This window comes from Daphnia carinata, chromosome 6, assembly GCF_022539665.2.
Source record: "Daphnia carinata strain CSIRO-1 chromosome 6, CSIRO_AGI_Dcar_HiC_V3, whole genome shotgun sequence".
NCBI classification, from domain to species: Eukaryota; Metazoa; Arthropoda; class Branchiopoda; order Diplostraca; family Daphniidae; genus Daphnia; species Daphnia carinata.
The window spans coordinates 4561981-4589142 of record NC_081336.1 but is presented as its reverse complement, the minus strand read 5'-3'; the positions used below and the strand labels follow the sequence as shown (position 1 = coordinate 4589142).

At 39.3% G+C, this 27162-nt stretch overlaps 4 protein-coding genes across 5 annotated transcripts in view; 1 reads left to right on the top strand and 3 right to left on the bottom strand.

Moving 5' to 3' along the window:
* The window catches only part of LOC130690149 (hydroxyacyl-coenzyme A dehydrogenase, mitochondrial-like), a 48699-nt gene extending 26677 nt beyond the window's left edge, over positions 1 to 22022 (bottom strand). The window contains exon 1 of the mRNA XM_059495867.1: positions 22018 to 22022. The gene's annotated coding sequence lies outside the window, so the exon portion shown is untranslated. The remainder of the gene's footprint in view (positions 1 to 22017) is intronic.
* The window catches only part of LOC132088036 (low-density lipoprotein receptor-related protein 1-like), a 79869-nt gene that overhangs the window by 33133 nt on the left and 19574 nt on the right, over positions 1 to 27162 (top strand). The gene's annotated exons all lie outside the window — the stretch shown is intronic.
* LOC130690210 (glycine receptor subunit alpha-2-like) lies at positions 1727 to 14393 on the bottom strand. The gene is made up of 11 exons (XM_057513220.2): positions 14077 to 14393; positions 10241 to 10433; positions 8949 to 9117; positions 8220 to 8302; positions 6444 to 6587; positions 5550 to 5632; positions 4644 to 4778; positions 4414 to 4514; positions 3857 to 4017; positions 3586 to 3706; positions 1727 to 2091 (listed from the first exon to the last, which is right to left on the bottom strand). The coding sequence occupies exons 2-11, from the start codon at positions 10270 to 10272 to the stop codon at positions 1921 to 1923; spliced, it is 1200 nt and encodes a 399-aa protein (XP_057369203.1). The 5' UTR covers positions 10273 to 10433; positions 14077 to 14393; the 3' UTR covers positions 1727 to 1920.
* Positions 19059 to 27135, bottom strand: LOC130690096 (protein MON2 homolog). Of its 2 annotated transcripts, none has more exons than XM_057513061.2 (28): positions 26827 to 27135; positions 26626 to 26766; positions 26379 to 26561; positions 26066 to 26317; positions 25882 to 26007; positions 25592 to 25810; positions 25266 to 25515; positions 25048 to 25204; positions 24632 to 24895; positions 24375 to 24559; positions 24030 to 24307; positions 23706 to 23960; positions 23415 to 23627; positions 23129 to 23304; positions 22880 to 23042; positions 22624 to 22771; positions 22432 to 22553; positions 22240 to 22371; positions 22040 to 22174; positions 21705 to 21955; positions 21340 to 21502; positions 21123 to 21266; positions 20866 to 20997; positions 20581 to 20795; positions 20323 to 20498; positions 20005 to 20245; positions 19680 to 19762; positions 19059 to 19498 (listed from the first exon to the last, which is right to left on the bottom strand). In XM_057513061.2, the coding sequence occupies exons 1-28, from the start codon at positions 26923 to 26925 to the stop codon at positions 19329 to 19331; spliced, it is 5073 nt and encodes a 1690-aa protein (XP_057369044.1). In that variant the 5' UTR covers positions 26926 to 27135; the 3' UTR covers positions 19059 to 19328. The 2 variants fall into 2 exon arrangements, with proteins under 2 accessions (XP_057369044.1, XP_057369043.1); XM_057513060.2 differs by having other exon boundaries at positions 20005 to 20248; positions 26827 to 27134.

The following is a 27162-nucleotide window of genomic DNA, read 5'->3' as shown; positions in this document are numbered from 1 at the left end:
AAAAAAGATAATTTTGGAAAACATGTGTCATTCACGTCTCTGAGCCCGTAAACTACGTCACTAGAAAGAACCATTTGATATCATGGATATCAAAGCAACATCATGCGTTGCTAGTTGGCTAGTTTTGCTTTAATTTGATCTCTGATTTAAAATGCATGGTTTAGCGTGATTTGTAAACTAAAACTATAGCACAAATAGTAGTAAAACAGAGAAAACATCAGCCTTATGGAGGACATTCCACGATGGGCCAGTGGAAGAAAACATATAGGTCTTGTTGAGGAGAGTAGGGTGAACACAGGGCAATTGAAACAAAAATTATAACTCACGCTAATTATAAGAGGAATTGCCTTTTTAAAAAATTAGGGGTAATAGAATTAAGACCTTTACAATTTTCGAAAAATTTGCAGGATTTTTTCGTTCAAGCTTTTCAAGATATTACGAAAAAATTATTTTTTGGTCTCTGTGAAAGTCATTTTTGCAAAGAAGATTTTTTTTTTTTACCCATAAAAACGCTAGACTTTATTAATAATTAATCCTAACGATTCAAAATTAATTTTCCTACTACGTTATACCATTTTTTTTTATTTTCCTCACGTTTTTAACTAATACTATTTGATGATGAGTTGATGATCTCCCCCTGACATTTTTGCAATTGAAACATTTGAAGACCTTAGTTTTTTTTTTTAGAAGTCAATTCAGCTTTACATATCTAATCCATAGCCATGGTCAGGCCGCCTGCTCCGATGTGCACAGAAAAAGCGGCTGATCGAGTTCGATCGCATAAGTTCCCTCGGAATTGGATTGAACCTGGAAGAATAACGAAAGGATGACACTTAAATAAAGGATCCTGATTAGTCTTCCGATAATCGCTGTTGCTACAAACAGTCGATTGCTTGCAATCGAGTTACACATTCCAATTAAAGAACCCAATAAATATCCCAATGAGCACTGGGCACATAGAGGCAGCCCCGTAACCCTACCGATGCGCCCCGAAAACCAAACTCAGCCGACTAATCAACAAAAAATCAACCAGCTAAACACAAAGCTAAGCCCTTATACAATCCCCTGTTTGACTGTCCGAGGTTTTCAGATTAATAGCTAACTTTTCTTTAAATTTTTTTGTCTGCAAGTGCCCTGCCTAGTTAGTAGTCTTCAGTGCTCTTCAGTTCAACAGTACAGTGGTAAAGGGCTCATCTTCCGCTTAGGTTGGCCCATTTGAACCGAACAGGCTATGCAGCTTTCATTGTGGCTGTAAATAACAACACATTTCTCTTTTTCAGGAATTGCATTTCAAAGTGTATGTTATTATCCTTGTTCAATCTATGCGGAAATGTATATTTATATTCTTTACTGCTATAAACGTGAACCACTATAATATCAAATGCCGGATGACAAGAAAAAGTTTATTTCTGACTTAATGGGATTTTTTAGTTCATTTTCGATGGACGTTGATAGAGAAACGTTGACATATATTGCACCAGAACACCAGTTTAGGCAAAAATGTGTTTAACTTTTTTTTTTTGTCGTGGGAGATAAATAAATACTCGTTCACCATGAGTTGTCTAATACCTTTTGTTTTAATACATAATAACAAAATGGAAATATAGTTCACAGAGTGCAATTCACAATAGAAGTTACGAGAGGGAGTAAAATTTCGGATACAGCGTAGCCCAAAGACATCCGGAATAATTATGTAATTAATGATAAGTTGTGCAATTTTGGAATGTTTGCAAAATCGAACAGACTTAAGATTTTGAAAGGCTGGTGTCGATAGCGGACCTTTGTTATCGAACGTAGTATATTACATCGAAGAATCAAATTTCAGACAAACATAACTACTGAATGAAAACAAACCAAATAAGGGATATTTGTAACTTGTGGCACTAAAGCTTCGTTCCAATGATGCCTTTTTTATCAATTCTAAAGATAAGATGCAAAAACAACCCAGTAAGAACCGTTTAGGACAGTAAACAGGAATGGGAAAAAGAATCGAGAGAAGCGGTCTACTTGAATGGCTCTTATTCTTGCTCGTTGAGCCGGTGTGGGTCCTGGTGGTCTCGGTGGTTGTCCCATCAACATTCGAGCGTTTTCCTTTTCAAGTTAAAATATGACAGTATAGCAATGTTTTTTTTTATCTTTACAGCCAAGAAACCAAGAGAAGAGAAATGAAGCAATAATAGTTACTTATGATTCCACTATTATATTAATTATAACACTATTCTTATAAATTATTGCAAATAACAGTTCTTATTTCAAGATTTAAAAAGAAGTTGCGCACTGATTGAAAGATTATCCCGTCGACAAAAAGTGAATTAGATCCTTTAAAGCAATTTGAAAATGCTAATGCAAATTTAGAAATAGCAATCCAATTCCTTGTAAACAAATTTGTTAAAAATGAATATCTATCGAAAATTAACTGAGATTTCAATGTTCGAGTACTTAGCGTGAAACCCAATTATGTCTTTAACATTTAACCGAATTGGGGCGAACGATATCAAACTGCATCTAGGTCATCTTGCTTTATGTTTTGGCGTCAACTTTTTATTGCACTTTTACGCTCAACTTCAACAAGAAATTTACGGCAATAATGAATTTTGAGCAATAGTTGAACTATGCTGTTGAAGATAGGCGGAGCTGAAGTTGAGCTGAACCGTCAGCAAGAGTACATCCCACAGCTGAGCAAGTTCAGCTTTCCCAATTCAACCTGAAAATTGGGTATGACAACAAAAAGGACGGTTCAACAGAACTCAACTGCAACTACCTAGCGCGGGTTAACGTGAAACGGGAGTTGCCCGAAATTGACCAACAAAAAGTTGACAGCAAAACAGACTCACGGACAAGACGCCTAACTGGTTTATCTTATTCAGGCATGTTATAGGTATTAAACTTTCGTACAGATCCGTCATTTAAAAGCGAAAATTTCAGTAATAGAAAAAGAGTCTCAGAAACGTCCATTTTACATCCTCTTTGACCTATTTTTCTTGCAAAAATGTAAATTTTATGAACTTTTCTATCAACGCTACTTGTTGATGAAAATAACTAACCGAACCCAGATATAAATAAATCAAACTTGAACTTCATTTAGTTCCGCGCTCTGCTATACGTTGCTATAAAAATCGCCCATAGATGACAGATTTCTCATTTGCTAACGTTACGTGGCAAGGGCAGTGCCAACGTTCCTGCTAATTATACAAGGTGCAATAATTTTTTCTATTGTTTAGAAATCTTTTCCCATTTTGTGTCATGGACGACACGTATATCCTTAAAGAAACACAAAGGCTTTCATTGTTCTGATCTCCTGTTTCTAATGCCTCTGAGTGTCGGCACCATTAATGATTGAACATCTTATATCTATTCTGCTCTAAATAATTTTCACCCACAAAAATTTAATTTAGTTGCTAAGATAATTTGTTTCAAAATCGTACGGGACTTTGGGCCAATATTTGCAATATTTCAATTTTTAAAAAACAACTTTAGTATAGTTTTCCACTTGTCTCTCTACTTTTGGTACATAATAAAATTTCTTTCTCCGCAGGATGCGTTTGAGTTTTGAGTTTTATGAAACAAAGTAAGTGCCATACAAACCTTTGCGGCCAAGTCGAAAACTTTTTCCGGTTTTGGAGGCTCATTTGCAGTTTTTGGTGTGTCCGAATCGCCCAAGATGATGTTTACAAGACAGTACTCCATTAGAGCCATGAAAACAAATCTGTGTGAAAACAAATGGTAGGCTGTGAAATAGTCAGAAAGTGGACATCGCAAAAATCCCACCGACTGCTAGGCTTGGGATTCTTGAAGATTAGCGAATATGGAATTTAAAGTTCTTCCATCTAACATAATGTAAAATAACTTGGCTTACATGGTGCATGTTGACATGAAGGCGTCTACTGCTTTGAGATAAGAGACGGGCGGTAAAGCTGCTTGAGATTTGGCATGCTGAGTGGACAAAGTCAGCAATGAGGTGACTCCCAATGTAACCCGAGCTGGAGCAACTTCAGGTTTAATCCAGAACGATACCCACTGTTAAATTAAAAACAGGAAGCTAGTTATTAATATTGTTGGAAATGGAAATATTTTTCTGGTGGATGGAGCAGCTTGAATTATTGCAAAAAAATATGAATTGCCTGTTTAGCGGACGCTCATAGGCCGACACTAATTTGACTATAAATTTAAAAGTAAACAATAGTTGCAAGGATGTTTGACCCAAAAAGGTTTTCATACGGAAAAGGCCGTTAAAAACCTTTATTATTATTATCATTTCCAGTTATACGCTTAGGTAATTTTGGTGTTAACCACTTGGCCTGTGAACGGTAACGAACATCCCTACGACTCGCCTTTCAACTTAGGATTTCCATTTGAATTGAGGATTGGATTTGTATTAGTCGATCAAGGAAAAAAATTTTTTGAAATACTTACGGACATGACAACAATTAAACAGGTTGGGATGTATGTGTGAAACATATAATAACCCAGTCGACGCTTCAGCACGAAAACCACCTCCAGACATGTGAAGTTTCCTTGGAAAATTACAAGTTGAACATAGCAAAAATTTCAAGAAATATGAACAAAAAATTAAGTAATCGTTCTATTGATTAATTTATATATATACAGTATGTACTCCCAAAGTAGGATGAAATTTAATATACCGGTGGCATAGACTTGCGTGCAGTCGTTTGTGTAGTTGCCTTCCAGCTGGAGCTGTGGTAATTCGATGTTTTTCCAGACATCAAGAGGTACGTCCTCTTCCCACTCAAAAACCAAATCGTCCGTCGTGTGAGATACTTAATTGAAAACAAACAAAAAAAAAAAATATGTAATAGAACATGTCCTGGTCGAACTTGTAACGATTCCTTGTCCATGCCTCTACAATTCTATGCGTTATTGTTCGAATGAATGATGAGGTTGAAATCCCACGGGCCACATCGACAACGTACAAACGCCTACATGCGTAGTTCCGTTTTCCCAACGGTGAAATGGAAAACTTTTGTAATATTGACGAGCAAACATTAGTCTCGACGTCAAAGAAGTGGGCCAAATACCAATTTTTACATTTTCTTCTCTTTTCTTTTGTTCCCCGTTAACAAACCGAATCGTGTTGTCAATCGAAGAAAAAAGGGCTTGCAAAACTTCACAACTACTTTATGTTTTCTAACTGCTACACAGCCGTAGATATTTTTAAAAAATGGACACTGACGACTGCATTTGAAAGTTCGATCCGAGACGTATCCTAGAAATCTTATCCTCCGAGTTAAAAAAAAATTCATTTTTAAGCAAATCCTACGACGATGAAGTTGTGTTGTGCTACTATACTCTTTGTTACTTACGAAATAACGTGCCAAATAGACGTTAGTTCTTTTGTTGTGTGCGTGTGGGCGGAGGTAATATGTGTATATTATCACTTTTCACCTAAATAACTTATTTTGTACGCACATCACTGCGCACAGCTAGTCTCTACATTTACAAGCGATCGATGGAAAACTTTAAGCGGAGGGCAATAAAGAATTTTAGCGAAATATAGCAAAGAAATGGATAAAGAGAGAATATTGACTTACGGCTTTCAATTTGGATCTTGCACTCTTGAGTGTCGTGTGGATACAGGGCGAAATTCATGGAGCACGACAGAGTCAGAGTGAGCCTATAAATGTTTTGACATAGGAGGACAAATATCATTAGATCTGTTGTACATAAACACATATTTGAATGATGGCTTAATTTTATATTAATTTGCAAAATATTAAATAACTATTAACTGTTGCCATGGTTGTTTTAAGTGGGGTCATTACTTGGTGCTAAGCAATCGTAAATTATTCATAAATGCTGATTAAGATGTTTGTCTGTAAGTATATCTTCCTTATTTTCATTAGAATTAGTTAGCTTTGTAGCCATGTTTGGAAGTTTCTTCCCTAGGAACTTCAAATATATCTTTTTCTCGCTAGTATCACAAAGTTTTGTTCTATGTTACGTTTTCGATAGTACACTAAAATTTAGTTTATGCATTCGTAGATGTATGTTCAATGTCTCTCGGCGCAGAAGTTTGCAAACATGACTGCACTGCAACTGTGAAACGTTTTTTTTTTGGCAACTTTTAGTCTACACAACATTTGAGTTTTCGAGGGATGCATTACAGGGCCATGGCCTACCCTTGAACGTATTTCCTTATTTAATGTATTACTTTAATTTTTAGCGTACATTAGAGCGATCTAACAAAGAATTGATAAAGAGTTATTTGCGTACATTTAGCATTCTCCATCCTTACTTACTAGTATTTTAAGCCATTTTAGATCTAGCGTGTAAAGAAGCAATGTTTCAAATACTTTCTACACACCTAAATGAGCGCATGCTTGCCTCTCAGAAGTAAGCTTTACAGTCGTTCTCGAGCAATTCACGCGTCTTAGTTTAATTAAGTAAGGTTATATATCTAACTGTACTGATCCTCTGAGACCTACTTGACGACGTAGAGGATTTTTTTGTCTCTGTAGAGCCATAAGTAATGATTTGGGATGGTCATTGTCTGGAAAGTCACTTGTTTGGCATTCTTGAAGTACGAGTCCGGTCGCCAGATGCTCTTCAACCATTCCACGTCCAACAACCTGCAATCATATACACAAAAAATAAAAATGAAAATCGTAGGATAAAGCCGATCGTCTTTTTGTGTTCGTAAAAAGAGCAATGAAAGGGTAGACAGCAAAATGCTATAGCGCTTATCAAACGCTTATCGGCTACGATTAAATCCTGAGCTTCATTCTCCAAGAAAGCCACATAACAAATGCGCAGTCTATTGTCATCGCTTCCACGAACTGAAGCGCTCCCTCATCTTTTCGTCATTGATCGATCGAGTATCAACAACAATAGTAAGACCTTGTATTAGGTCAGCCAACCATTGTTGGGATGGGAGGTGCCCTGGCCATAGAAATTCTATCCACTTGTTTACTGCTAGCGCATCCTATAATGGAATGCTATACGGAATTCTGCTCTATATTATTGACGGCTGCCTGTTGTACAATGTTTAGCCAAGCCAAATAAATTCCAATAATTTTTAATTGCTTTCCGTCCTCTGTGTCCCGAATCTGCTGAATCTTTTAGTTCTACATGACCCATTTCTTATCCCGAATAAAGGTTCTACTGTGCTGGACGAGATGCTTGAGATGAGTGTTCATTGTTCGGAAGGGTCTTTTTTTCTTTCTTCATCTTCGCCACCTTAAATTATTTCGCATTCATTATCACGCAGGCTCCCCCTTTTTTTCTACCTTTCATGCCATAGCGTCTTTTTTTTTTTATTGTTGTTATGTGCCATCTGAAGAGGCGATGAGCAGCGTTGGATAACAAAGTCATGGTACAAATGTTGGCCGGATGGGCGAAAAAAAAAATAAAAACTGAAGTAGAAGGGGAAAAAAACGCGGCTTTTGTGTTCCGTTGGAGTAGTAGAAGCTGCTGGAGAGATCCTTCTTTTGGATGTGAACGAGCAAGGCGTTCGTCAGAACGACGAATGAGTAGCACAAGGAAAAAAAACTGTAATGGGAACGGGGAGGACGTTGAGAAGGTTCTGGTTGAGAATAGATAAGACACTAGGCTACGTCAGCTGGGATTCAGGCCCTCCATTCTATTTCAATCTGAACATCATCGACGTAGAGGCACGGACGCCAAGGACAACCACAGCAAACAAGGGCACATGACAAGAAAAAACTACTCGCACTAGATGGAAGATGGGACGGGTCGCAGTGGATGAGTGGACATGTCAAACTGATTCGCTAAAAAGTTTGGATTTCTTGTTTCGTTGTTTTGATTTTAAAAAAGAAACAAAAATTACTATGGAAAATTTGGTTACATGCCAAAAAAAAAAGAAAAACAAGCTACAACATAATCTTGTATAGTACATGTCAAACGAAATTTGTAAGCTCGTCGGCCTTTGCCTGATTGCCCTTTGTCTTCGTTCTGTGCCGCATACTTAGCTCGTCAGTCTGGCATCACCGTGTTAGTTCGATTGGTTGACTCAACTTGTATTGGCTTTAACTGATTAAGATGTTGAATAATTACATCTGCTGCAAGTCGTAAAACTACAACATTTGAAATAGTTTTTGCGGAGAAGGGCGTTGCTTTATTGTTGTACATCAACGCAAATGATCTGACTGTTCGAGTTTTCCTAGTCTTTGATGCATTTCTGCTATGGCGATATTTAAACTACATGTTTTGCGAGTAACAGGTTGCGTTTTTGAATAGGTTACCTGTATTCGGATGTCATGTTTTCAGGAAGACTGAGGCGGTGATCGCGCCATGACTGAACGTAAAACACATCGGCCATGTAAGTCTGTAAAGCAGCGACAAGAAAAGTCCATTACCCACTTCTTTCACCCCATCTGGTATAGCTACTAGTTACACTACATCATCATAGAAAAACTAGTCGTCATCTGCTATTAGACATTTAATAGCTTTATCAATGTAGGTCCCGCAATAAAGCCATTGAAAGGTATAATGAACTTTTATAAGAGGCAAAAGCATCTATAGCTCTGAATATGCCAACCCCACACCTGTAACGCATAAGGTTTAAATATATGGAACTCTACAAACATTACTATAGTAGGAATGGGAATTTACAAAGGGCAGAGTCTATCCACTATAAGCTGTGTGTAATGCAAAACGATAAAATACTTGTATTAATCCATTTTTAATATTTTACGGTTTTCTAGAGGTTAAATGAAACCTTAAAGACTATTTTTGATATTACGGCATTATAAAACTAGTTTATAGTTTTCATGAGCTGTTGTCGAAAAACGTGAGGCTAAAAACTGTGTAATTTGCGATCGCAAGAAGAATGGGCTCATTAGCAATTGCTGTGTTGACGTGGATGTGATGGATGTGCGGTTACTTTATGCGTTACGTGTCTCAAGGACGTGTCGTTAAAGCCAAAGTTCTTGGCGTATAGTACGATTGGGTACAAAGAAAATTTGGCTTACCATTGAATTCTCGTTAATGGAGTCAAGCCCCATTACTGTCAAATGATTGAACACCTTGGCTGGCTGACCTTCCAGTCTGGGTGGGCGCATTTTGTCATAATTAAATCGATCCGGTAGAATGTCGGATAATTCCATTGCCGCCACCATAATCCCGTAACCAGCCAAATTGCTAAAACAAGTAAAAAAAAAACTTAATTAGGTAGCTGCGGGCAGATGGCCACCTCGCGTGGCCATCGTCGAAATGAAAACATATAACAAAACCCTCAATGTTATTTAAACAGTACTTTGTGTAGTATATTGAATTCAATTCTTTTTTTTTTTTAAGCCAAGCCGATGCCTAATAAGGTTTTTATTTTACCTTATTTATTCAAACAATTTAAAGTAGGTTTTTAACCAAATAAACGATTATCCACCAGGTTAAGCTTAATAAATTTCGAAACTTGGATTCAGTTGTTTAGCTTTTGTTAAATAATGAAAAGGAGCCACCTTTGTGCAAGAACCACAAACCGAGTATTTGGCTTTTCATATTGAATCGTACATAAATATACAGCTGCGCGATGTGACAAAACCCAAACAAGTTCGTTTGGGATTCCCCTTCATGCTTTACTAAAACTAGCGGAATGTGTTTGAGCAAAACGAAACATCCAAAAGTTAGGACGTTCTATACTCTAGGCCGTTTTAAAGGCCTTAAATATGCTTGGATGGAATAAGTTTGGACTGAGAAACTCCCTCAGTAACAGAAGGTTTGCTTGTTCCCATGAATAGCAAATATTTCTATTAGCCAGTAGTTTAAAACTGCATTCAAAGTTGAATTATCGCATGATCATCGCTTTTATTATGGATTAAGACTAAAATACTCTTTCCACAACAGTGGCAGGATAGCTCATGTAGATTATTTATCAGCACAGAGTAATCATATTTCTTGAAATTATTTGGGTAGTGAGCGAGTTGCGTTCTCATATACTCGAAGTGTTTACGTTCTCTTGGCAATGTGGGGTTTCTATCTGTACATATTTTACTTTTATTGTCAGCTTTATGGCACACTACAGCGTTTCGCACAGTACAATTTGTTGTACCGTAGAACCGCTGGATGCTGCGCGCAAATGTCACATCAAAAATGCAGTTTGAATGCAAGCGCTGCAATTACTGCAATGGAAGTACTGTTGTTTTCCAAGCATAACTTACTGCTTTTGTGTGTCGTTTCTCTAACCAGGTTGAACTCAGGTTTGGAACGCCTTTGAAGGGATTATGTGAGATTGAAAATAAGGCCAATTTCGATCCACATTTCTTACCTCAAAATGACTAGCGTAACGTAGAGCGCCATCGGAAATAATCAAGTTGACAGCAGGTATGTCCAACGGGCCACCCGGTGGCCTCGACGACCGATAGTCAATTCCACTTACAGTAGACGTTTGTTATCACGCTGCTTTTGTGACTGTATAGGCGGTTCCTGGCGAGGCTCGGGGACGTCGGAGATGCTAAAATCTATTGATTATCATTTATATATACATAAGGTTTCGTGAAAGCGATAGAACAGTCAGAGCGAATAGTAGGAAATGAAAACACACAGAGGAGGAGAGTACAGAAAGGAAAGGAGAGAAACGAGGATACAGGAGATGAAAAGGGAAAAAAAAATAAAAATAAAAAATAAGAGGGGCAGGAGAAGAGGGAGGACAACGTGACCAAAGAGAGAGCGAGAGAGTGGAGGCTGCTGTGTTTGGAGAAGGCTCGTATCGATCTTTTCGTTGGATCTGCAGCGAAGGGACTATACATTTGATCAGGGCGGTGTTGATCCCGCGTATGGATATAGCGTGTACCGTTCGCTCCTATATTCTCATTCCTTCTGTGATAAACCTGAACCCATTTTTTCTATTTGTAAATTAAGCGGGGATCGCATTTCTGGTTATTCGGTGTCTTGATCGTCACACAGAGATGGACGGCTACTGTTGTTGATTCAAAACAAATACAGCTCTACGGTTGGATGCTCAGCTTAGTGTTGGCATTGAAAAACAAGTTTTTTTTGTGTGTGTGTGTGTGTGTTTTCGATTCATCACGCACAACTGACCACCACCGTCACACACTTTCTGAAGAAAACTCTGGATGCACTCGCTCCACTTTGCGCGTAACATAGCAAAATGGAATGTGATGGAAAACTTCAAGTATCACAGAGTGTTTCCATGGAATTCACTGGAATCTGAAAAATGGAGGGTGACCGATAGCATTTGTTTCCTTACTTTTGTTCGCTTAGATGCGTTTGTCCCTGAGGTTGGGCCCTGTGCGGTCTTAACCAATTCTATAAGCCAAAATTTGTTGGAATTGGACGAAAGCTTTCGGTTTGACACCTTTCTTATTTTTGAATCTTACGTGCTTACCTATGAGGCTGAAATTGCCAATCCAGATTTTCAATCTAGCCCTTAAAACAGATCGATGATTTCATATTTTACTAGGAGAGGAACGTCGACTTTGATATCATGATTATTGATTTCTAGTTCTATTTCTTACATTTAAATTTAAATTCTTTCTCGAGTGATTGAATTTGAACGACTGGTGTGGCAAAAAAAAAAACGCGAGCAACGATGAAAGACACATCCTTTTCGTATTCCGGTACGCACAACAATCTAGTCTATGGAATTACAATTCCCACAACTCGTTTTTTTCTTCCTTTTTTTTTTTGCCAGGCTTTCAAACGATTTCAGTTTGGAGGCGTGCATTTGTAAAGCTGTCTTTTCACTACACGGCAGGCTTGTGGCAGCAATAGCAAACAACAAGAATCGCATCGTTTCCGTTCACAATCTTCTTCCTGGATTGCCTACGTTTTTTTTGGCCTGCGCGAAGTAAGTGGGGCGAAAGTCGCATCGGGGATTTCGGCTACAGTGGATCGTATTTGAAATGGATAACCAACTCTAGTTTCCCAGTGCATTATGCTAGACTTGTTACACAGCAGATATTATTGACTTTGGCCGTTCAATTTTTGTTTCGCCTCCTCTACGCTGAGGCATTGAAATGAAAAAAAGAACCCGATACAGAAACAGGAAATAAAGGGGATAGAAAACCAAATGGATCGATTTGTAGACACTACAGGCTTTCGGATGCTGTCGAACAATTGAAGGAGGAAAAATCAGACGGAAAAAATCGAATGCCGTACAAGAAAAAGACACATGATAGCGTCAATTAAGCGGATCTTGGAACGTTACCAAGATAGCGAGCAGATGTAGTACGTCATTGCATACAAAGGCAATGCTTCATCAGGAATCAGAGAATTTTTACAGACTAAAGTCGATCCCCATTTTGGTTTTGTTTTCTTTTGAGTGGGGTGATATCAGCTTCAATCATCAAAAGAATAGGCTTTTTTTTTTATTTCTGCTCGTTATATACGTTTTCACTTTCATCGATAAAATGTAGTAGCCGCTTGTAAATATATTTCGTTACCTTTAAGGAATTGACGAATAAGGAACATTTTCGCATTTTCACCCCGCCTCGCAAAACGCAGCTTAATGATGACATTGTATTATTAAGCCGAAAACGAAAGTGGACTTGTTATTTTATCAATAAATACTTGTCTGATGAGACCGAACACATGTTGGATGTTTTTGCCACTATTGCTCTAGACGTGTTCGGTCGGGTTATAGACCAGACTAACTCAGTTAGAGGAATAGATGGCAAAGCACCAGATGCTAGTGCGTAGTCTATGGCGAATGTTTCCAATTAATGCCAAGCTGCTGCACGTCTATAGCAGCAATTATTAACTTTTTTTTTTCCATATGAGGAAAAGAACGAGTTTGTACGAGAACTCTGCATGCTTCCATCTACCTAAATATCACATTTGTAAATCGCCTGTGAAATTCGAGAGACTGTAACTTATTTTCAAGAAAACTTTTCTAGAAAATTGCTTAAAAAAGAGGAAAAAAGGAAAAACGAAATAAGGTTGGAAGCAGTGTGGAAAATCAATGCCGACAGGTTTCTTGACTGAGGTACGCACGAGAAGTATTTTGTTCGTAAATGGGTTTACTAAATGGGTAACTATTTTTTTTTCCTTTTTCCTTTTCCGAACACGTCATAAATTACCCGGACTGTGTTAAAATCAAATGGTTCTTTTTCACTCCACTTAACCTTTGCTTTTAGATAGTGCTATAATGCAAACAACGAAGTTGAACTCCAGGGAAGGCTTATAGGGATTCTGTAAGTAAAGCTTTAACTGCCAACATTGTCACAAATGGCATTTCAGGTTTTTGTTTATTTTCCTTTGTGGCAGAGTATTGTTTCATTTATGCATCATCGACACTTCCGTTATTAGGAAGTTTGAAAGGTCAAATGCAGATTCTGCAATAAAGGGTCGAATGGTGACGCGACACGTGTAACGTATACAGAATGTTTGATGTCTGCTAGCAGTTATACGCTATCGATGACGATTCACTTGGAAATGCCCGTCGCGTGTGCTTTGATTCCCTGGCCCTTCCGTTTTGAAGTGTCCAAATCAAAGGCCGTATGTGCTACGCAAGTCTGGCAACTCAGAAACGTTGATGAAGCACTTGGAACCCTGCCACTCCGTTTAACACGAACCGGTGATCAGTGAAGATCGTAAATCAGCGTTAAAAATAAATCTTAATTGCCGAGTCCAGCAAGATTCCTGATGACACAGCCACAATACACGGCCAGTCAGACGTGTATGCCTACCCAGGGGATATATTGCTTTACACGTAGCAATAATGCAATAGTCGCACGAGTTAATGCTTTAACAACGTTCACGGCTCACGTAAGACGCGATCAATCGTTCCATTTTCGTGACCTACCCTTCCTTCGTCTGATTCAACTTTTCACGATATACTGCAACGCATGTTATGTGCTTATCACGTGCATCTGGTTGTCGATTACATTTTTGTTACGATTTTTTTTTTAAGATTGTTCGATTAAACTCGAAATCTGCGTCGCATGTAAGCAACAGCGTGTGAGCTACGTATTGACGAAGCAGTACGGCATACAGAGCGATTCTTGCACATACGTAACAAGCAGACGTCAGTGTTGGTATAAGGAACGCATCTTTCATCCCGTATGTTTTTTAGGGGAAAAGATACACACGTTATCGTCGGAAGTGGGAATATTAACTGTACGTATGCAAGTGAAAACTTACGTTATTGATCAGTGGAAGAATACTGGTCGAGTGACGTAAACAAGGGCTGAAGATTAGCCAAGTTTCAGGCTGCAGCACAGCATTTAACTTTAGTAATCCATAAGCGATTGGCTATGGATAACAATGACCAATTATGCTAACGAGGCAGTTGTAGAGGACAACAACAACAAAACAGAAGGTTTGTTGGGCAAAAGAAGGGCAAAAGAAAGGCCTATAGTTACCCGGTCGGGCTCTGTGACAAATCAACTGGGTCGTCCAGCAAGAAGAGTTTACCTTTTGTATCTAGCAAGTGTGTGCGGAAAGGGGGAGGGGGAAGAGGAAACGGGGAGCCGCTGGATCCGCCCGCCGATGCGCATCAGCCGGGAGTCTGCGCTGCGCAGCAGCGTTTTTGTCGTCATGTATAGATTACAAAAAGAAAAGGCTTTATAGCATAATAGTAAACCCGTCCTACTATAGCTCCCTGCAGGGCCTGTGGCTTACGGTTTGATGGGCATTTCTTTTATTGGGTTTCCTTTTTTTTTTTTTCGTTCTTGTGTGCGTCTGTGTCATCTCTTGTCTCAGACAGCCATGCAAATCCAAATGAGACGCGTCCCTCTGACGTATTCAGCGTGATCTAATCTCCACCGCCGACTCTCATCATGCACCTATAATCGTTTTCTTCTTCTTCTTCTTCTTATTCAGCATCTTTTTTGGTGTGTTATACTCGACAATTCTTTTGTTGTCGATCATGCTATTATCACGTCTTCGGTTTTTCCTAACCACCCTTAATGACCTGCACACTTCCAACGGCAGACCTTATTTTGCCTGTGTCTCGTCGTTTCTTTATCGACAAAAAATTTGGCGTCGTCCATCACCCGATGTGACACGATCTACTTTCGTACGAAACTTCTCGTGCGGTTTGACGCCACTCGATGATGTGTGATGTCGCCTGACAGCTGCATCGTCAGCTATGTGATCCTGATCTGATCACCGTCACCTGAACCTGAATTTGCAACCCAAATTCATTTGTCATTTCTTTTTAGTGGCTGGTACTCTGACGTTTGCGTTCTAACAATTCAGCACGCCCATCAACTGTGTCTGTGCTTCTCACGATTAATTAAGTACGATCAAGATTAAAGAAGAAGATTGCGCTGCCATACATCGTGTATGCCTGACATCTGATTACCAGCCTCTTGTCCCGACGTAACGCGTAACGAGTTCTCTAATATTCTACTCCAAATAAAACGTTCACGTTTCAATTCGACTTATCGTAAATAGCTTCGAAGATGTGTGTGCAAGATCAATTGGATTGTTTAAAATCAAATAACGTTTTCCTATTCCAATTGTTTTCCTCTGGTCACGTCGAAACGAAACAAGACTCGAAAACATGTTTTCCGAGGGCAACATCTTCACGTCAAGCATTTTTATTCTACACATAAATCATGGCATGAATGAATTATAAAGCTGTTCGCTCTAGTAACCAAGTTTACGTCGGCTGTGTTGTCCGTTCTCGAACAAGCAGACTTCAAAAATTGAAATTCAAAACATTTGTCGCCATCTGAACAGCCTGTCGTCCTCGTTTTTAGTTTTTTTTTCTCATTTGAAACGTGTGTCGTGCCTTAAAAAAAAATGTACTCTCATATATTTGTTGTTTCATTTCAATGCCAATTCGCACTTATTGATGCAAACCAGCGGCTCTACCTTATTGGCACAATTGTTTAGACTGTGGTAGGAAATCATATTTGATTCAAATAAGGAAAACAAGTGTCGTAAAAACAAATGAAAATAGTGCCTGCCTCACTTTGAATTGTCTTTGGATATCAATTTCCTGTTCTGAGTTGTTTTTGGTTTTGTTTTACGTACTGCAGCATCCCTGCTATAAAAGTTCCAAACGGTACGAACTACACACACACACACATACGCTGTGTAAGGATATTCAAGACGCTCCCATGGCGCACGGCGCTGACAATGACATCAAACAAGTTGTGTTCAGCTGTGCATGTACCAGTGGCTTCGGGGGCAACATGCCATGCTAATTGATCACGAACAAGAACCGGCGATGGACTGTTGGCAACGTCGTCGACTTCATCCTAACTAGTCGACCATGTAGCGTCTTGTCTTCGCCGGAATAAACGTCATCCGCTAGTTTTACTTGAAAAGTGACGAATGGAAAGAAACGTGTAGTCATTTCGTTTTGGTACAAAGTATTGTCGAACTGCTCTCTCATGGCTGTCGATTGATTTTTTTAAAATTGGAATAATGCAACGGTGACAAATTGCGTAGCCTGTAAGTACGTAACATAACTTTAAGAAGCGATAAACCAAAATATAAAAAAAAATGGAATAAATTAAAATAACAGCCTTTTTATTTACTTAGGGCAATCAAATTTCGCTTCCGGGGTGGGTCACCGGGTAGGCTGCTGACAGTTCCTACATCATCACAAACGATTTAGAGGCCCATCACGTAAGAAAGACATGGTCGGATGATAAGGTTTAGCTTTCTTATAACTAAGGAACATAGGAATCTATAACGTTCGCACGACCCATTCAAAATCTGTTTAAGAAAAGGTTTATTTATTTATATTTTTCTCTTTTTAATTTTACTTAGAGGTAAATAAATATCAGCCAAAAATCGATGACAAGTGTGTTGTACGCGGATAGCTGGTCTTGTATAAAAATGTTCGAGCGGTTACAGTAAACTTGCAACGCAACGTGATACATTATGCGCGTTTTTCGCATTTGATTGTACTTTATCTTAACCGATTTGCATTAAAAAGCAATTCAGGTCCTAGTTATGGAGCAGTTTTGTATCTTTTAAAATTCACGAAAGGCCCCCTATTGTAAAGAATAAGAGCCGAATCGGAAGTTTACACTTTGGTGAAGCAAGCGGCGGAGCGAGGCGTGACACGAAACAAGGATGCTTTTCAAGGAAGGAGATACCGTATTATTTTTGGTCCATAAAGGATATGAGTAGTTTAGAATACGGATTTGTTGTCAGAACAATGAAGTTCCTTTTTTTTTTTGCAAATTTTGTTATTCTATCTACTTTGGTCGTTTTTTGATAATTTGCACTTCTCCGGAACTATAGGAAGCAAGTCACGCCCAAAAGGGAGTTTACGCATGCAAACTATCCAGAGTGCTCCATTTTTGGTTGGATTTTCATTGCACTTTTCAAACACGTATACTTGATGAGATAGAATAATTCACACAGAGAACGTGATTTCTTTATATAAATACGTGGTGAGTTCGAGTATAGATATCTGTGCGGGGGAGCAGCAATGGAAATCATACATTGACTATAAAAACGTGTGAGTCACGCGAACTGAACCGCATCTACGTTAACCTAAACGTGACGATTTTGCAAGGACGTCGGCGTCTTGCGTGATTAACGCGCATTACCTTGTTTCGTTTTCAACTGCTTTAAATTACGGGCGAACAAAATAAAAAAAAAAGGAAACCTCTGATAAATAACTTTATCTCCGTCGTTGAAAATGTGATATCGAAGACATAAAAGTGATGTATCACTTTCGAGTGATACATCACCTTTATTGAACTTTTTTTTTTTTTTGATAACTTTTTAGTATTGTTATTTAGCGACATTGAACGATGGATACACGTTAAGATAATGGGAAGGAGTTGAATTCGGTTACAATAGCCCTCACCTTGGATGATCCGCATTGGCTTGTAGTATACCACGATCAACTCGGACATCAGTATTGAAATATGTAGGCAGAGGTAGGGTAATTTGATCGCACCAAAAAATTAAAGAACTGCCAGTTTGGTGGGAAGAGGAATTTCAGAGCCACTAACCATGGGGTCACAGCCGTATTTAAAATTTCTGCAGACGACGTCGGCTACGGGAATGTGTACTTCGAAATCATAACAAATGGCCAAATACGGGATTGGGGATATAACACACATTGTGGCGAAGTTTTCTATACCCTGGGCTAGCTAAACTGTTTGTGATTGCCGAACTTCCCCAAAATGCATTAAAACACAAAGGTGAAAAACAAACTAACAAACAAAGAAAAACCAATTCTTTTCTTTTTTTTTTGTCTGGAGGATTTTCACTGTGGCTGACGTGCTGTCTGTGGCGTTGATGCGATCGTCAACCAGCGTAAATACCTCAGCCCAACATCTAAGACTCTCCGTCTTCTCTGGTCATCAAATATAGAAACCGTTGCTACAAAACAAAGGAAAGGGCTCGTGCTCTGATTGAGTTTGTAAGTTAATTTAATCACAAGTTCTCTCCTTTTGACTACTCGAAAGGTTGCGGCCTGGAGAGCGATGCTTTGGAATTTCTGTCTAGCACTGCTATATTTCGTTTTCTGGTCCCTTTGAAGTTGCTATTTGTGTAAACCCAATAGATCAAAAGATTGGTACCAGCAATGGAGAAGACCGAAAAAGAAGATCGAAAAAAAAGAAAAAAAGAAAAGAAAAGAAAAGAAGGTTGAGATGGTAGGGTCGATTATAGCATGAAGCGTGATGTATACATGCGATCTTTAAAACTCAAACTTTGATGTCTATCATGACTTTGTTCGACATCCTATAACGCTCTGCTCAATAGGAGATGCAGGAAGGGAGTCAGATATGAAAGTATACAAAGAGCTGCACACAGAAAATCGTGTAGGCGAACTGAGTAGGCGGGGACGGAGTCGTATTGATTACCACGCCAAACTTGTTTAGCGGCTGATATACATCGCCAGTGTGGATGGGGCCAACGTGCTCAGTCTTTGCCTTGCCTGGCATTATGGATTTTCATCACTCAGCAATGAACCGCCTCGCAGCTAAACGTCGAGCCATAATCAAGTGATAAAAAACATTGTCGTACGCGTTGCAGACGATACTACATAATTTCATTTAATCCTGCGATTAATGCGCAACGCCTGAGGTTACGCCGCGACGATGCGGGCATCGTAGATATATGTATCTATATATATATAAACGCCACTTACATCCTAAACAACGAAGACGTAGGAAGAGAAATTAAAAATAATAATAGAAATTGGGAATACAGACCAAGAACCATATTTCAACGACGTGGCCTACATTATTGTTGCCAACCACTTGGCACAATATGAAACACGCTAAGATAACAACAACAGCAACAAAAAAAGAAAAAAAAAAGAACCATGGAACGATACAGGGAAAAAAAATAATAAAAAAAGGGAGAATCACGCGCTTCTGATTGGGCGGGAAGAGAGGATCAATTTTTCAATGGCCATTCTCTTGATTGAAATTCGATTGAACTACGTGGTCTGAGCCTCCACGTTGTTAAGTTCCGTTGATTGAAGGTAGACCGCTGGCCACTGGCGGCTGTAACAAATCAGAGTACTGACAAAGTGCATCGCGGAGATTTCGTCCAATCCGAGCTGAATCTACGGCCGTCAGTTCAACCAAGTGCGGATACAGAGATATAAGTTGCCTCCAAGTCAAAGGGTTCACTGCGTCAGCCAATCCAAAGTGGAAGTGAAGAGCCATGAAAAAGAACATGAAAAAAAAATCAAAAAACAAAAAAAGAAGATTAGAGCAGATTTTAGCCTATTCTTAGCAACTCTTGTAGAAAGAGTGTTAAAGGCACGTTCGCAGACGCTCGTGCGAATAATCGAAAAATGCTATTTTTACCTTTATTGGTTGGAATCTTCTTTAGAGCGGATATTAGAGATGAAAGACCTTGTAGAGTGAATGCAATTTCAGCAGTGCGATACCTATCCAAAGTTATACAGACAGAATATTTAAACAATAGAGTTGTCGGTAAATACATGGAATGAGATGCTATCGTGAGCATCTAAGCCAACGGTCACGAACGCCCCCTGTCCAGTCTACGACAGCTTTAAATATAACGGTCAAGTCACGACAAATATCGTTTTCGGTATAGTCATGCTTCCTCCCTCCCTTTTATTTTCTGGGGGAATCCGAACAAAAAAAGCAAATTTAGTAGAACACTCACCTTGGCATGGGGCATTGACCACCAGTTTTACCGTCTTGAGCAAAGGCGGCAAGGACCTTATGAAATCGATCGAGTAGTGCGGTGATGGCGAGCTGATTAGTAACCTGGCTGGATTGGCTGGTAGACATTTTGTTTTGTTCTTGTAGCTGTCTTTGCTCTTCGTGGATCAACGAAAACTGCAACAACACTTCAAAGCAGATGCGGGCAAATTCTTCGCGCAGCTTAGAACCAGTTTCGCTATCTACTGTACGACGAAAGAAACGATTGATTAGGGAATTTGATATTGTCGCACCAAAAAATGCGGGCAATTCTGATTACCCGGTGGGACGAAATGAATGGACCCCTTGCTCAGCAGTCCCATTATTTTCGAAATGAAATGCGGCGGATAGAAAGTAGATTGCGGCAGAATTTCGTCCCGGATCAATTCCATTACTTGACAATCTAATAGTTCGTCCGACTGAATTTCTTCCGGTGTTTGATTGGCCAAAGGAACGCTAGAACAAGGAGGATAATTTTTTAGACGTCAACGGATGATTAATCTGGAGTATAATTGGTTTGAGTTCCTTATGAACTCACCTTTTGGGGAAGAGAAATTCGTCTAGCGCTAGGGTTATTTCAGTCCAAAGCGGTAGCATGGTTTCTTGTAAATTCGGATTATTCTCATGATTGTCAGTCTTGTGCCGGGCCATTGGTAGTCCTAGACGAAGCACGCGCAGTAGAGAATGAACCGCTAGCCGCCAAGTTGTTTGAGAAGTGCAATCATACTTCAAACTAAGGGGTAAACGCAGGCACTGGAAAAATGATGGCCGTTCTGAGAATGAATCGATTTTGTAAAACAAAAAAAAAGGTAGTCTAACTTACTCGAATAATACTGGTCAGGACTTGAGACTGATTAACGACTTCCTCTTGGCACGTTTTTCCATACAAATGGACAGCCATAGTTAAACACTTTTCTCCAAACGGAACGTAGTTTAATGTAACCCATTCTGCGGACTGCTCAATTGAAAATGAAAATAATTACAAAATGAAATACAAACTTAATGTAACTGCTCGAATGTTTGTTCGATTAGCACTTCATTATAAAATTGTTTAGGGATGTGAACTTCAACGAGACGTACCTGCATTCCCTTGAAAGAGTTCACCGATTTAGTTTTTAGTTGTCCGAATGTAGGAGCTTGACACGCAAAACCGGCAAAGACCAAAAGTTGATTAAAGAGAGCTGGTATCATAGATTTCATTAGCTCATTCCCAGAAACAAAGTCCTGTAAAAAACAAACAACAGTTTGTCAGTGTGTGTGTACAATGTACCCGATAACAGGGAGATTTTCAAATTACCCGCTGCAGTGTATCCATACAGAGTAAGACTCCTTCCTGAAGTGGGGTTAGCACAGGGTCGTTCACCGATGGAAGAATAAAAGGAGAAGCTTCACCATGTACGGGGACGCTGACTGCTGATTGAAGGACGGTACATAACATTTGAAGATTGTCCGATCCGAACCTGTTAAAAATGACAAGAGTATATCGTGAAATATACAACTTGGGACGGAAACGTTAATAAACTGAAACAATAGCCGAGGACCAATCTAGTGAAATAAATCGTCCTAAAATAAAATCTAGCAAAAATATATGTGCGCAAGAAGAAAAAGCGGCTTGAAGATGATGTAACAAGAGTAACTAGGAATAGATGTTGGAGATTGTACCTAGATTTTACATGTTGGAAGAGCCCAGGAAATATAAGAACTAAGGCAGTCAGGAATGGCTGTGACGGAATATAAGTCACTCGCTCTTCTTTTTGCGGACTTGTGGCAAGCGTTCCTATTTGAAGCCAGGCTTTCCATGCTACGTTCCAGATGAAATCATCGTGGCAACCAGTGCCATTGGATTCGTTGGAATTGCACTTGGTTGTCGTCGACAGAACATCTTGAAACGCTTTCAACGAAGCCAACGAAACCTAACACCACATCATTGCAATAACGAGGAATGAGCTTTACTGACGAAAACCAACGATACAACTTAGTAACTTAGTATTATTTACCTCTGAATTTTTACTCAACGCTGAATTTTCAATATGTTCAAGCAACAGAATCCAAGCTCTAGAAAACTCGTCCAATGACTGCAGCATGGGCCGCTTGGTCTGGAATACACGGGCAACGCCAGAAAGAGTCAACACCTATGGTGGTTAAGAAATACAGATAATAATTTTTGTTGTTTCCAAGCGTCACATTCAATTCGCACCTGAGTCTCTGCCCATTGCTTTTGTGCTGTATTACGTGAATGATGTATAAGCATACTTCCGGACGTATCCACCTTTACATCACTTGCTTGCCCCGAAAGTTTTTTCACGTTATCCAACAAGGGAAAAAGAACCTGCAGATTAGATAAGAAGAATGTAAACGGAAAAGAGATAGGAAATTATGACAAACGAACCTGCCACACCACGGCCTGCCAAGTGCTATGGTGCAGAAGATCTCCGTGAGCAGCAATAGTACTAAAGAGTGTTTGACCAGCTGATTTACGAACTGCTGGCCGTTCATCGATACATAATTCGCCTAAAGTAAACGCAAATCGAAAATTTCAATTGTAATTTTTATCCACCACGGCACGCCGATAATTCATTACCGAGTTTGGTATACAAACACATCCAGAGTTTGTCAAAGGCGGCCATGTTTGGCACTCCAGGAAAATCTGGGAAAACCTTATTTTTCTCGTCGCACAATGACGAACGTAGTATTTCTCGATTTTGGTAGAAATAGTCGGATATATTCCACTAAAATAGATTGACAATGTGGTAAAAAGAAGAATAAAAAAAATTAATTGAATAACCGACAATCGAAAAATCTTTGAATCTCTTAAAACCGTTCTGTGCTTTCCTTACCATAAGACCAATTGCTGTGAGAGAAACGTTGAGATCCTGTGTTTGTGATCCAAATTTTCCGGTCGTTTCGACTGCTAAAGGCAGGCAGTTCCATGGTAAAACAGGGAGATAATCCGTTACCACCAACTGTAAACACTGGAACGCTGAGCGTACTGAATTTTCTCTTTATGATTTCAAATTGAAACCCAAGAAATGCAAAGAAGACAGAAATGAGCGTCAACGACAAGGAATGCTCTTGTTCAATGTTACCCTTGAGAATTGTTGATAGCTCCTATAATATTAAGAAACAGAGGCCATCCAAAAGAGATTATGTCACCAGAGCTGTGCAGCAAATGCAGCACACAATCAACTTGCTTTTGCCGCACATCTGCAAAACTGGTACTAGACAGCTCATTTAATGGCGATATTAACAGCGTTTGCAACCTCTGTCAAATTTATGAAAAATAGAGGTCACTATTCGTTGACTGTCTTAAAAACAAATAGCTTAATTGTTGTTGTAATAAACACAATAAGCTAAATTGTTTCGTATAGTTACCTGGTTTTCTTTTAAAGGAGTAGAATATTCATATTGAATTGCTGATCTAACTAACGTAGTAATGGCCTCTATTCCCCATTCTCTCATGCGGTTAAGCGGGTGGCTGCTGACTTCCAGCAGGTGATTTGTTACAGGACGCCAAAGAACTTCTACCCTGTTCAGATTTACAAGGCCAGTTTCCAACAGTTTTGCTACAGCAAAAAGTGAGGGCTCCTGTAGTAAGTAGTGAATTGAATGAGTTCAACCTTTTGGAATTTCATCTACTTTTATCCAGATCGAAGCGGTACAAACCCGGTTGGAATAAGCTACTTCTAGAGCTTCCTGTGACAGCTGGCGCAACGCGTCGATCAAATGGTGTAAAGCCACGTCATCTAGATATTGGCTTGATTCGAATAGACGACTTAACATCGACGAAAGGACGGGCAAATCAGCCAACACCGCAGCCGTGCTTGGCACTAGCGTTGCGGAACTAGATTCCATCAACGGTCGTGACGATTTTAAAGAACCGCCACTGGAGGGTTTCAAACCCAGAATCCAAGCCAGATGCTATTAAACGGAAGAAAAGAAAATGACGAATTAATATCAAGTTTAAGTGTGTAGGAAATACACAGATACCTGTAAAGTGGTCAAAACCATGTGCCAGGCGGATCCCAACACGGCGCCGTGGCAATGGGCTACACTCAAGATGGCACGCATGCATTGCAGATTTTTTGCTGTTAAAACAACTGGTCCCTGCTGAGATCCTGCCGGTTGTGAAGGTGTAGGTAACGGAGAGCCGACAGCCACGATCAAATGCTGACGGAATTCGGTCTCGATATTAGCATTTGTATTTCCTCCAGCATTGCCGATATGCTGGTTATAGCTTTCCGTGTTCTGTGGTCTAGGCTGCGTGACTACTTGGTTCATCACAAGAAATTCTAAAGATGTATGCTAATACTTTAATCTATCAGTTTTTCTTACCTCGATTAGTGACAGTTCCTGGGGAGGACGCGTTTAGAACAGTTAAAGTGTAGTGCGGCGGCAGCGATGCTTTGCACAGAGCTGTTATGAAAGCATCCCGAGGTGTCGTCAATCCAACACGGCCACTAACACTGGCGAATGTCTGTAGAGATTTTAGTACATTTTCCGTGCTCGTTTCATCAGTGCTAAAAAAAAAAAATTATCCAATAACAACGCGTTGCTAAAGGTAGAACCATGTTAGATTCATGAAAGTGTACCTAGCCTCAAGTAGTAGGGTTAAAGCTGCTAGTAATCCACACCAGCTAGAGTTTACCAGCTGTATGCTAAAAGAGTCATCGTCAACGACAGCCTTCTCGTTTGGAAATCTATCCGATGATGCCGACAAGTCGCTTGTTGCGCTAGGCGTGTTTTGTACCACAAGTGAAATAGATCTGATAACATCCAGCAGGCAAGCGTATGCGACAGACATACAATAACCATCTTGAATGCCTGGAGGATCCGTTTTGTCCAGCATTTCCAAACTAAAAAAAAACAAAAACAAAATCTATCATTTAACATATCAACGCACAAAATCCAAACAAAAACCACACACACGTACATATATATGTACATGTGTGTGTGTGTGTGTATAAGTTATGTAAATGTAGCGTATGCCTGATGTTTTAAAACATACAATGTAGCTTTGGGTTGCCCGCTAGTGAACGCTGTGCATATTGGTATCCAAACGCCGCGATAATAAAAGCCAGCTTGAGGAGTGATTCCCGGTCCAATGCTAACGTTGTTGATCAACGGCGCGGAAGAGGAGGTTGATCCGGTCAAGGCCACTTGAGCTAAACACAAATTCTAAACATGACGACAGAACACAGATTCAATAGATGCCCACCAACATACCTGAAGAAGCAAGACCGGGAGGAGTCGTCACAAACAGCGACTGTATGCAAGCAGCAAGAGAATTGACCGTGTCTTGGAATATGTTTGTTGCGTGCGGTTTCATATCATAGCTTTGACAAAAAGATTTCACCAATAAGGGCTGAGCCAATAAACGATGAAGGATTTCCAAAGCCAATGCTCTCTGCCATGCCGGTTTATCAGGATCCAAAAATTTTATAATTAACGACAGAAAAATTTCGCACTCTGTAACCTAAAATATAACAAAATCGCGGATAAGATTTTCCTTATGTAAACGGAAAAACCCTTAAAGGCCAATTGGTTCTTACCAGCAATGAATAATATTTCTGAACCAAAACCGACACTAGTCTCAACAGTCGCATGCTGACAGGGAAAAATGGTTTGTCTGTTGTTATGGGTTGCTGCGCCTGTAACTGCTGTTGCTGATGGCCGATCGCAAGTCGATACTGTGACTTCACATTAGGGGAGAATAATTTGATCACCAATGCACATACTCTCTCTTTCAGTAACGAGCTAAATTCCTGGTGCTGTCCAATTATTAAGTATTACAATTTTATGATTCTTTGTTTTTTCTTCATAACAACAATTTTAGAGGTACCTTGAAGAAAACGCTGTAGAAGGTAGACAAAATATTCTCCAATAATTCTATCCCAAATGTTCGTGTCATTTCAGTCATGCCGACCAGCCAGGATGGTTGATCACCGTTGACTAGCATAACTAGGTCCTTTGGGAACAAATGTAAATTTAAGAAGAAATGTAATTAATTGGAAAATTTTATTTACTTGAAAAAGAGCAAATGCATCTTGCGCAATTGGATTTAGCGTCTTTAGCGGAGAATCTGGTAATTTAGTAAATTCTTTGTTTCCATCGGAAAAGTTGTTATCGCCTGTCACGGGCGCTTCCTCATTCGATGAGGCATCTTCTATAACCACCCTTTCAAACACTAGCGATACAAGCTGGCGAACTGTAGCTCCAGCCGTGTTTCCAATTGTAGTATCTTTTGCAAAATGAAGTCGGAAGCAAAGTACCAAGCACTGTAAACATTATACAATGATTTTTTTCATTTCACTTTAAAAAATTTTGCATTAGTTATACCTTGGACAGAGAATCTCCTCGTACTAAATTGCTAGTGGTAAGCAATAATGCAGCAGTTTGAAGAACTTTAACTTCATCAATGCTGTTCTCCATCAAAAGCCACATGACATTAATGACATATTTAGCTCCTTTCTCATCTAGTAAATCATAGGTGACAAATCTTTGGATGGCTCCTAAGCAAACCTGTATATGTAAGAACCGTTTTTAAAAAATACAAACTGCATAGTTTAAAGAAGAAAATTGTCACTTTTGTTAATTTTGGGTCTTTAGTTTCACATCCTTGAATAAGGGGATACAGGGCTGGGTTAGTAATGTTTCGTAGAGATTGAAGTGTCAGTTGAGAGCCACTGTAAGGATTTTTTAGTTTTGTCAGCACTTCTTCACATGCCTAGACAAAGTAATAAACCACTTCATTAATACTGAAAATCAAGGATAATTGTACTGTTACCTCTTTAACTGATGTGTATTTTTTTCTTGTTTCTACTATTAATGTTTTCAGATCATTGTGAAGCCCTTCAAGTATTCTGTTTACTTGGTCTTTTTCCATTTCGTTATGGATCTCAGCCTACTTTTATTTTATAGCTTCTACCGACAAAGATCAGACTGCTTTGGTTAGCTTCTGATGGGATCCATACAAACCGATTCAAGTACAAAACTCAATTAATACCCGTTACTACAATGACCAATTGCAGTACGCTGGGTGCTGTCTAGTGACCTTTTCTCATATTGGCTGAACACGGAAAAACATAGTACTTTTTTAATAATCAAGAGGCAAGAAAAACAT

Excerpts from the sequence above, each read along its gene's own strand:
- LOC130690096 (XM_057513060.2), bottom strand. The coding sequence starts at position 26,925 with ATGGAAAAAGACCAAGTAAACAGAATACTTGAAGGGCTTCACAATGAT. Across the intron at positions 22,772-22,879 it reads TCACAGCAATTGGTCTTATG|TGGAATATATCCGACTATTT; the intron begins GTAAGGAAAGCA and ends AATCTATTTTAG. Across the intron at positions 21,956-22,039 it reads CGTTGAGTAAAAATTCAGAG|GTTTCGTTGGCTTCGTTGAA; the intron begins GTAAATAATACT and ends ATGTGGTGTTAG.
- LOC130690210 (XM_057513220.2), bottom strand. The coding sequence starts at position 10,272 with ATGGCGCTCTACGTTACGCTAGTCATTTTGAG. Across the intron at positions 5,633-6,443 it reads AAAATCCTCTACGTCGTCAA|GCTCACTCTGACTCTGTCGT; the intron begins GTAGGTCTCAGA and ends AAACATTTATAG. Across the intron at positions 4,515-4,643 it reads CACGCAAGTCTATGCCACCG|GAAACTTCACATGTCTGGAG; the intron begins GTATATTAAATT and ends TAATTTTCCAAG.